This window comes from Oryctolagus cuniculus, chromosome 9, assembly GCF_051225735.1.
Source record: "Oryctolagus cuniculus isolate XC-2025 breed Fujian yellow rabbit chromosome 9, ASM5122573v1, whole genome shotgun sequence".
Taxonomy (NCBI): Eukaryota; Metazoa; Chordata; class Mammalia; order Lagomorpha; family Leporidae; genus Oryctolagus; species Oryctolagus cuniculus.
Window position 1 is genome coordinate 86115887 of NC_142875.1, and position 11622 is coordinate 86127508.

The following is an 11622-nucleotide window of genomic DNA, read 5'->3' on the forward strand; positions in this document are numbered from 1 at the left end:
ACAGCAGAGAGCTGGACTGGAAGAGGAGCAACCAGGACAGAATCTGGTGCCCCAATCGGGACTAGAACCCGGTGTGCCGGCGCCGCAGGCGGAGGATTACCCTAGTAAGCCACAGCACTGGCCTGGGTTCCAATTTTTTAGTAAAATGATTATTCTGCAATGAAAATCTGATTTTCTTATTCTGTGGAAGTTTTAGATTTTTTTTTCCTTAGGTGAAAAAAAAAAAAGAAAAAGAAAGGACAGAAATCTCCTAGGTGAAATATTTAAAAGTATAAGCAAAGTGTAAAGTATGAGTGACTTTGTAATTTGATACATATAGCTAACTATTTTCCAAAGGATAATGATAAAGCAATATTGATTTATGAGTTGTAACAATTTATCAACAAACTCATATGGAACAAGTGCCTTGCAACTGATTATATAATTAAACTTTTTTAATATATTTACTTTATTTTTGATTGTATGAGTGCCAATCAGTGATCTTTACCTACTCATCAGTTGAGATTTGGTAGTAATAGTTTAATGAAATCTTTATACAGCATTCATACTAATCCTTAGTCCACCTAAATAACTTGGTTTTCACATTGTGTTAGTTTTCAATAATGTATTTTAAAAATTTGACTCACTTTTTAAAAATTTGTTTTATTCATCTGAAAACCAGAATGACAGAAAAGGAGAGGCAGAAAGACAAAGAGATCTTCCACCCACTGGTTCACTCCCCAGAAGCCCAGAATTCCATATTGGTCTCCCATATGAGTGGCAGGCACCCTTGTATACCTGAGCCATCTTCCAGTGCTTTCTGAGGCAACAGATCAGCTCTGTTGCTGGACTGGAAGCAGAACAGCCAGGACTGGAACCAGCACTCCAATATGGGATGCCAGCTTTTCAAGTGGTGGATTGAAGCAATGAACCACAATGCTGGCCCACTGATTCATTTAAGTATGTTTAAAACTTAAGGCTTGGCAAGACACTCTGGCAAAAAGATCTCTGTGAGTGAGATCCCAGTGGAAAGAACAGGTCTTCAAAGAGGGAGGTGCCTTTCTCTGAAGGGAGGAGAGAACCTCCACTTTGACTATGACCGTGTCTAAACAAGATAAGAGTCGGAGAACTCAAGGGGCTTCCATAGCCTTGGAAACTCATAACTGGTGCATAGGGAGATTACTGATGCCATAAACAGGAGTGTCAATTGGTAAAGTCAACAACAGGAGTCACTGTGCACTTACTCCTCATGTAGGATCTCTGTCCTTAACGTGCTGTACACTGAGGCTTAATGCTATAACGAGTACTCAAACAGTATATTTCACTTTGTGTTTCTATGGGGGTGCAAACGACTGAAATCTTTACTTAATGTACACTAAACTGATCTTCTGTAAAAAAAAAAAAAAAAAAAAAAAAAAGAAATTATCAATTCCCAACTTGACTCTCACTGGGATTAAACATGACAATAGGTATGATCTGATTTCATCATCATTTAAAAAAAAATCATCTATTATTTTTCACTTTATGTTTCTGTGTGGGAGCAAACTGTTGAAATCCTTACTTAAGGTATACTAAGCTGATCTTCTGTATATTAAGATAATCGAAAATGAATCTTGATGTGAATGGAAGGGGAGAGGGAGTGGGAAAGGGGAGGGTTGTGGGTGGGAGGGACGGTATGGGGGGGGAAGCCATTGTAACCCATGAGTCGTACTTTGGAAATTTATATTCATTAAATAAAAGATTAAAAAAAAAAATAAATAAATCTTTAACTAAATAAAAAAAAAAATCACGATTTGTGCTGCGCGCTCTTGTGTAACACTGCAGAGTCTCCTGTTTGAAGGAGGTGTTATAAAGGTTACCTATCGCTTGTTACCCCCTCTGAGATCCTTGTTATCCCCTCATTACACTTCACCAAGTGAGCACGCAGCCTGGGACTACACCTGTCTATAACCGAAAATCTATTTTACTTCTAGAAGTGACCAATTTCATTTGTTAGAAATTCTTCTCCATGTCACTGTGCACTTACTCCTCATGTAGGATCTTTGTCCTTAGTGTGCTGTACATTGAGATTTAATGCTATAACTAGTACTCAAACAGTATTTTTCACTTTATGTTTCTGTGTGGGAGCAAACTGTTGAAATCTTTACTTAATGTATGCTAAACTGATCTTCTGTATATAAAGAGAATCGAAAATGAATCTTGATGTGAATGGAAGGGGAGAGGGAGTGCGAAAGGGGAGGGTTGCGGGTGGGAGGGACGTTATGGGGGGGGGGGAAGCCATTGTAATCCATATTCTGTACTTTGGAAATTTATATTCATTAAATAAAAGTTAAAAAAAAAAGAAAAAAAAAAAAAAACTTAAGGCTTGGGGCCACTGCTGTGGTGTAGCAGGTTAAACCACCACCTGCAACACCAGAATCCCATATGGGTACCGGTTCAAGTCCTGGCTACTCCACTTCTGATCCAGCTCCCTGCTGATGTGCCTGGGAAAGCAGCAGAAGACAACCCAAGTGCTTGAGTCCCTGAACTCATGCAGGAGATCTGAATAAGCTCCTGGTTTCAGCCTAGCGCAGCCTTGGCTGTTGTAGCCTTTGGGGGAAAGGGGTTAACCTGCAGATGAAAGACCTCTCTTTAACTGCCTTGCAAATAAATGAAATAAATCTAAAACAAACTTAAGGCTCAAATTTTCAAATCATTTTGTTGGTTAATTTCTCTCATCATTTCCATCAAAATAAGCTTATTATGAAATCTTAAATTTTATAGAATTAACATGATCTCCCTTCCTTTTAATTTATCATACTTTTTACAAACTAAGAAAATTGTCACACTTCAAACTTGGGATAAATTTTATTTGCTACTAGGTTACCATAGGATATGTAATAGAATTTCCTGTAAATTTTCAGTTGTCCTAATATTCATTAAATAATCTTGGGTTAAGATATCTGTGCCTTATTACATAGGCTCTAGTTGTCAGTGTTTATATAGCAGTTCTATCTGTTCTTTTTTAAGCTTTTTTTAAGTTTATTTATTTATCTGGAAGATAAGAGTTACAGAGAGAGGGACAGAGAGAAAGGTCTTCCATCTGTTGGTTCACTCCCCAAATAGCTGCAACAGCTGGAGCAGAGCTGATCTGTTGCCAGAAGGTTCTTTTGGGCCTCCCATGTGGGTGCAGGGAGCCGAGCGCTTGGGCCATCTTCCACTGCTTTCCCAGGCCATTATCAGAGAGCTGGATTGGGAGAGGAGCAGCCAGGACATGAACTGGTGCCCATGTGGGATGCCGGTGCCACAGGTGGAAGCTTATCCCACTATGCCACAGAGCTGGCCCCTCTTTAAAATTTTTATTTATTTATTTTAAAGACAGACAAATCGTGGGGGGGACAGGTGGAGAGACAGATCTTTTATTCACTGGTTCATTTCCCTAACACCCAGAACAGCCAGGGCGGGGACTCAAGTACCTGCTGCTTCCCAGGGTACATTAGCAGGAATGCTGGATCAGAAGCAGAGGTGGGAGTTGAATCCAGCCACTCTGATATGGAAGGAGGGCATCGCAAGATGTGGCCTGACCACTGTGCCACAATGCCCACCCCGTTCTACCTGGTTTTAAACATTGAATTCTCCATGCTATGGATACTATGTTCCAAAATCTGTTAATTTATTCTCCACTGGCTGTTCCTCAAGAAAATGTTTTATCCTTAAGAGAAATTAAGGGAAAATGAAAATATAAATCATACTGAAATAGTTCAATGGTATACACAAAAATTTTGTGTTGTCTTAATCCAGGTTATGTAGGTATTCTTCCCTGTAGTACTCATCACCTACGGACAGTCTAGACCAAGGGTCAGCAACGCTCTCTATAAAGGTGAATGTTTTAGGTTTCAGCCACACAGTCTCTGTCACATATATTCTGCTTCTTTTCCCCACTATCCTTTTACTTGCAGGCTATACAAAAACAGGCTGCAGAATGGATCTGGCCACCGGTCAGTTTGCCTTCCCTGGTTTAAACATAAACCTAGCCAAAGACTAGGATTTACTTCTGCAGACTAGTTTTAAATTCTGTTATTCTGTGTAATTTTCAAGGAAATTGGATTCCTTCTTTCCTCTGTAAATTCTATCTGTTCTCAGTGCTTTGAAAAACACAGAGTTCATCATTCCAATAAATCTGCTGTATCTCTATCAGATCACTCAGTTCACCATTTATAATAGCAAGGACTAATGATATTAACAATATTGTGCTTTCATTTTATTATTATTATTATAAACAAATGAATTGACAACACTCAATACAATAAATGACATAGAACTATTTTTAAAAAAATATTTAACCTAAAATAATTTTTTTTCTGACTCAAATGTTTCATTGATATAAAAAATAATGTGTAAGTAAAATACAACAGAGAAAGGGAGAAAAGCAGTTGTTTTGTGACACTTAATCACAATAAAAAATTCTGAAATTATTCAGTGTTAAAAACTCTTCTATCCTAGAAAAATGTTAATAAAACAGACCATCATAAGAGTACATCCCAATTTTTTAAGTCTCAGAGTATTTGTAAAAGATGCAACTCTACAAATTGTAAATAGCATTATAATCTAGAAATCCAGAGACAGGGGATGGCATTGTGGCACAGCAAAGTTAAGTTGCCACTTGCAATGTCAGCATCTGGTACTGAGAGTGCTGGTTACAGTCCTCCCTACTCCACTTCTCATCCAGCATCCTGCTAACGTGCCTGACAAAGTAGTGGAAGGCGGCCCAAGCACATGGGCCACTGCCAACCATGTGGGAGACCAGGATAAAACTCCTGGCTCCAGTCTGGCCCAGATCTGCTGTTGTCATCTGGGGAGTGAACCAGCCAATGGAAACATTCTACCTCCTTCTCTTTTCTGCTTTTCAAATAAAATAAATGTTTTTTTAAAAAGAGATTTAATTATTTGGAAGGCAGAGTTAGAGAGAGGGAAAGATACAGAAGATTTTTCCACCCTCTGGTTTCTTCCTGAAATGATGGCAACTGTTGAGGTTGGGCCAAGCCAATGCCAGGAGCCTGGAACTTTATCCAGGTCTCCCACTTGGGTGGAAGGGGCCCAAGCACCTGTGCCATCTTTCACTGCTTTCCCAGGTGCATTAACAGGGAGCTGGACAGGAAGTGGAGAAGCTGGAACTTGAACTGGCACTCATATGGGATGCTGGAGTTGCAGGCAGCAGCTTAATCTGCTATGCCACAACACTAGCTCCAATAAATTTTGTTTTTCTTTTAAAGTCCACGTACAAGTTACCTTGTTAAGACAAGAAATGATGTGACTGAGGTCAATCCAGGGAGCACCCGCTTCTGTCACCTGATGAAAAAGATGATCCCTAAAGAGTTTCAACAGGTAACGGTCTCCAGTCTCTGACCAGGTAGGATCCTTCTGAAACCTAAGGAAGTCAATATTTTACCTCAGTAACTCAGTTTGTACACTGCATGACCACGTGTTTGTTTTCTGGACTCAAAACAAGTTTAATTTTTTCCCCAATTTAAGTAAGAAATTAAGAGGTTTGTGTAGTTTTTTACAAAACACTCTCACTAAACATGAAGGTACATCAATTTCATATTCCAACTCTTAATTCCCAAGGAAATCATCCCTTGTGCAATCCTGTTTTATATATGTCCTTACTGCAGTCCCTATCGTAAGACAGAATGGGGGGATAAAAAAATCTCCTAAGGTATCTTAGAAGTTAAGAGAACACTCTTTTCTCTACTCTCCAGACGAGACAGAGAGAGAGATGTCTTCCACTTCACCAGTAAACAGAAAACAGAAAAACGTCCAATGAAGAAAAAGGTGTGGTTTCCTTCCATTCCATCTGAAAGCAAACTGGAGAATGAGATGACCACAGTTAGTTTCCAGTGACCTCAGGAACTTACTGTCTAGGAAGGAAATAGATGTTATTTAAATATTCAAAGGAAACCTGTAATGCAAATTTACATATTGGCATTAAAGAAAGGGTAATGACACAGAACAAACCATGAGTTCATCTGGGAAGACAAGGAAGGTTTTCCAGAGGAAAAGCTTCCCGTGGATGCATCTTAGACCCAAGAACATGATGGAAGGTCAGTGTGTCTGGATGGGGCTCAGCGAGAAGAGAGAAGGAAAGAAGAAAATTCAAGGGGAAGGATGACGAGTGGGTAGGGACAAGACAGGAGGACAGAGAGAAAACAAAGAGAAGGCAAGAGGAAGGGAGGAGAAAAAAATGTAAAAAAGGCAGATTTGAAGCAAGGATGAGAAGTTAGAGGCAGGGACCAGACTACATAGCCCCCGTCATGTCAAAAACCTGGGTCTTCAGTCCAGGAACCTGGGGGGTGCCCAGCACAGGGTTTAACATGAATGCACTGCAAAGGCCACTGAGGGACTTCAACTAAATGGCAGGTTATCTTTGTTCTCTAAAGCAAGTACCTTAAAAAGGATGCAAATCCAAGAACAAATAGATCAAAAGCCAACAGTACTGGACAAGTTATGAAAATCTGGAAGGCAGTAAGCAAAAAGGTGAGTGGTCACACTTAGCAGACCTAACATAAGTAAACTCTATTGTTGTAGGAAGCGCTAGAAAGGGGGACCCACAAAAATTAAGTCATATTGGTGAGGCTCAGGAACACAGTGCTTCAGATAGTCCTGAGGTACAGGTTTGGCCTAAGGCTGCAAACAGCAGAACTGAGGAAGGATTTCACACACAACAAAAGGACAATCTCAACACTCCACCTCCACTTCTGCCTGGCAGAAATCTGAAGGTCTTTCGACCAAGAGTGAAACACGGAAGCCCCAGCCTCAAGGTGGCAGGCAAAGTAGGAGCTGAGGAACTGAGGAGTAGCAGGGGAGGGGGAGATCCCATTCAGCAAGGACCTCCCCTGCTGGACTCCCAGCCCTTGGCTACTGGGCTTCCTCAGCGATGCTGACCAGATCCAGACAAATGCAGACATTAGGGAGTCTGCCAAAAACCAAACAAAACTCACACATAATCACATCACGCAGAAAAGCTCAACGTTCTGCAAACTCTGTCCCTACACAGAACTTCTCATTAGCTTTTTAGCGCCTTATTTTTAGCACGAGTAGATGGCCAAGGATCAGAAATCTTTTGAAGAGAGAATAGGATAAAACAAGGCCAAGTAAACTCTTGTTTCCTATGAGATACTGTGTGGAAGAGAGTAAAGCTTAATATCTCCCTGCATCCGCAAAACAAAACCACCAGAAAACCTATCATTGACAGCTTCTGAGAAACAAGAATTAGACAGTACAAAACAAACATCCAGAGAATTTAACAGATCATGAAAATTGAAAATGTGAGCAGAAATCTGAAAATTCAAGGGAAGATTAGAAAAAACTTTTAACTTTACACAAAAGTTAACAAATCAGAACAAAAAGATAAGAAATAGGAAGCAGAAGAGAGTATTAGAAACACAATAGGAACAATGGGAATTTCAACAGAAAAGGAGGAGGCCAGGCCAGTGTGTGGCACAGCAGGTTAAGCCACTGCCAGCAACACCAGCATCCCAGCCCAGCCATTGCAGCCATTTGGGGAGTGCCAGTGGAAGGAAGATGTATGTGTGTGTGTGTGTGTGTGTGCACGCACACACGTCTGTCGCTTCCTGTTAGTCTGTTTTTCAAATAAATTATACTAATTATTTAAACAGAAAAGGAAGTTATTAAAGAACCAAAGAAGACCATTTCAGAGACCCAGATACAGTATCTGTGTCCTGGCTTTGGCAGGCCCAGCCTGGCCATTTTAGTCACTTGAAGAGTGAACTGGCATATGGAAGATTGATTAATTGACAGTTGATCTGTCTCTTCATGTCAATCTATCTTTAAAATAAATAAAATCTTTCAATTAAAAAAAAAAAAAAGTAAGTAAGTAACCAGTGAGGATCATTTCCCAGAATTGAAGGATTTGTTTCCAAGATAGAAAAGACCAAACTGCTGGTTCATTGTTATGAATCAAAAATGAACTCCAAAGTACTCCATTGTGTATTTTTAAACTACAGCAACAAAGACAAGACCTCAAAAGCTAAGGGAGAAGGGAAGGATTTGGAAAGACAATGGTTTGTAATCTGTCTGGACATTCTGAAGACAATGGAGCGAAGTTTCAAACGCTAAATACACCTGTCCTTACTATTACTTAACTATGTATTTTAAGTACTAGCTAATAGTCACTCAAGAGAAATGAAATGTCTAAGTATTAGAAAAAAAAAGAAATATGACTATCACTATTGGAAGATGAGATTATATACCCGAGAATTCCAAGAGAATCTAGTGAAAAGTTATCCAAATAATAGGGTGTCAGGATAAAAAAATTGCAGAATTAAATAATTTTCATGTACACCAAAAAACAAGCAGTAACAAGGCAGAATGGGGAACAGGGTTCACATATATAATAGCAACAAGACAAACACTTCAGAATAAACTCAGGATGCTAAAACTACTTAAAGAACAACTTAAATACAAATAATGATATACCATGATGTTAAGATGATTTAACATCTAAAACAACAACACTCCTTAGGTTTATTAATAAAATAAGTTCTCTTCCTTATAAAAAATACCATCAGACTGAATGTTTTTTTTTTAACTAAACAGAATAATTCTAGAATTTACACAGAAAATTAAAGTTTTAGGAAAACAGTGAAACAACACAAAATGAAATGGGAATGGGAAAGAACCAACACTATTAGATTTTTAAAACTTCGTTAAGACAATGTGGAAGAGCAGAGCTTCAGGTCAGTGGGGGTGAAGCTAAACTATTTAATAAATACCAGAGTACGAAGGAGTCTTCTAGAGGGAAAAAAATGCTGGATCGACACTTTGAACTCTGTGTAATTGTTGGTTACATCACAAATTTTAATATGGAAAAGTGAAGCCAGAAACATTCTAGAAGAAACCACAATTCCTTCATAATCTTGGAGTCAAAAAGACCTTTATAACAATGACTCAAAGTGCAGAAACATAAAAGAATTCTGATCAGTTAAGCTACACATTTAAATATCTGCATGGAGAAAAATGACCAGTCTTTTAAAACAAAATTTGCACTAAAATTCAATTTCTCGTCAATCAGGTTGACCGTGAGATGTTCTGACACAAGCACTTGGTAAACCCTTCTGTGCCAGTTCTAAAAATATAGTGACACATTCACTGAACTAGTAAGCAAAAGAGGCCTATCTTTAGGCATGCACAAAATTAAGAATGCATAAGAATCTTTGCAGCTGTGTTTATCTTGAGCAACAGACTGAAAACATTGCAAAAGACCATCCATTGGGAACTGGGGAAATAAATCCTACTATATCCATAGAATGGACCATCAGCTAGCCATAACATATGAAGAAATCTAGTGTGATGATTAAGAACACAGGACTCTGGAACCATACTGTCTAGGTTAGATTCCTGGCTCATGTACACCAGGGACAAGTTGTTTAACCCCTCTATGCCTCAATTTCTCTGTTAAATGGGAATAATAACAGAACATCCATCATAGGTTGTTAGGAGGAATAAGGTCGTATCTGTAAACTATTTAGAGTGTTACTTCACCTAGCCTCAACATATCTAAATAGATTTTTAGAAAATATTGTTAGGAGAAAAGAGAATACTGTGTACAGCTTACATATACTTTAACATTTCTATATATTTAAAAGGGGATAAGAATATATAGTTGTATTTATAACTCTCAGAATATATGTAAGAAACTAAAATACTGGCAGAGGTAACGGTGAGGATTGGGGATGTCAGGCAGAAAAGAGACACTATTTTCTACCACAAACCTTTTTTTTTTTTTTTTTTTTAACATTTGTTCACACATAACCAATTCAAAATATTTAAGTAATAAGAATTTCCTGAGGACAATTCAGAATTTTATAGGCAGTCATACTATAATGATGATGTGTGAACGTAGAATTCTCAGGGTACAAGTGAAGCAAACCTCTAGCTCTAAAGTCCAAGTGTGCAGGCTTAATGTGCACCTGCCCCACAGGGAGCTCCAGGGACAACTTCTCTCTAGTGGAACAGAAAAGGGAACTGATAGTTTACCTGTTTCTGACCACATGGAAAGGTGTTTTATAACTCTGGCAGAGAGTCTGAAATGAATTTTTCATTTGTTTAGTTTTCTAGATAAGACAATGATTAACTCAGGGGATGGTAGGGGAAGGACTCAAAACTATACAGAAGAAAGGAAGTATAATTATATTTGCTAATAATTATACTTTATTAAGTGGTAAAGCTGTGAACAATTATTTAATTAGACATGAATATGGCAACACTAAATATAAATTTGACTCAAAACTCCTGGGTTACATGGCAGAGTATATTTATGTATATAGGTATTGAGGGAGAAATCAGCTGAATATTGAAAAAAATCATGAAGTAACTAGCATGCATTGTGGAAGATATATACCACACGAAATAGCTAAAACAGTTTTGGAAAAAAGGTTCTATATTCTCTTCATTTAGAAAAAATATTTGGAAAAATATGGAGTCTGCTGACTTAAGCAAAGGCAAGCAGACGTTAATTTTATGATCAAAACAAAAAAGCTGTCAGGCAATGATATTTATTTATCACCTATCTCTATTAACAGATGAACAATTGTGAAATATGAGTGACATTACAGAGCTGTAATTCTGTTCTATATTTGACAGTTACAAACTACCAACATCAACTCTGCTTATGAACATAAACAACAACAAAGCAGAAATCAATGACAAACAGTGTAAAACGGTGATGTCTTTCCAATGTCACTGACATGATGGCTATAAAGGCAGCACAGTTAAGAGAAGATTAAGAGGCATGCAACAATTCTAGATTGCTAAGTTTATAAAGGAACCAAGGTAAACTGATTTGGCAAGGCTTCAAAAGGAACACAAGGTAGAAGTGTGCACATGTGCAAAAGCACAGTAGAGATTTCTAACTGTATTTTCTGTGTGCACATAAACATGTAATATCCCTATGGACAGCCACACCTAGGTTATGGTTAAAAAATAGCACCTTAATGCTTACTGACTAACACAAAGTTAAGGTCACTTCATATGAGAAATTTTTTTTCCAAATAAAAGCAAAAAGACGAAGGTACACTCATAAAAAATGGAGCCCTTAACTGAAAACACAGCATAAAATATTGTAAATTCTTACTCCGGCCTCTCATTGATTGTTCCCAATTTTGCTAGAAGCCTAAACAGTCTTCCATTTTGAACCTCCTATAAAACATTTTAAAAAGAGAGAGAATGTTAATGTTCCAGCTAACTGAATATTAACACTAAATTTATAAACACTGGCATTCTCCACCAATATTATCTTTAAACAATAAGCCTTAACACTCCCACCTTTTGGATATACTTTTAAATACAAACCATTTCATTCAATAGTAATTCTCAAGAGGATTAAGCAATTTAGCAACTTTGGGAATTGTTACAATATATACACATAAGAAAAAAAAACTGAAGATTTTTGTCATGTGACTACAGCAAAGCCATGAATGAAAAGAACAATGCCCAAGACAAAGGAAATTAAAATACTAAACATTTAGTTTGGGCAAAAATATCTGCACTGTTATCCAATAAGGTAATATATTCAGCACAGTGATTACCACACTTTCTACCTGCTTATTCACACAGATGCAAGAGTATGTTCACTCGTTCAACTGC

At 37.9% G+C, this 11622-nt stretch overlaps 1 protein-coding gene across 11 annotated transcripts in view; it reads right to left on the minus strand.

Moving 5' to 3' along the window:
* Nucleotides 1-11622, minus strand: part of PAN3 (poly(A) specific ribonuclease subunit PAN3) — a 153145-nt gene that overhangs the window by 5927 nt on the left and 135596 nt on the right. For all 11 annotated transcript variants that reach the window (XM_051834118.3, XM_008275215.5, XM_089304285.1 and 8 more), the window contains 2 exons: nucleotides 11111-11175; nucleotides 5248-5386 (listed from right to left, as the gene is read on the minus strand). In XM_051834118.3, the coding sequence (XP_051690078.1) occupies nucleotides 5248-5386; nucleotides 11111-11175 (204 nt within the window). The remainder of the gene's footprint in view (nucleotides 1-5247; nucleotides 5387-11110; nucleotides 11176-11622) is intronic.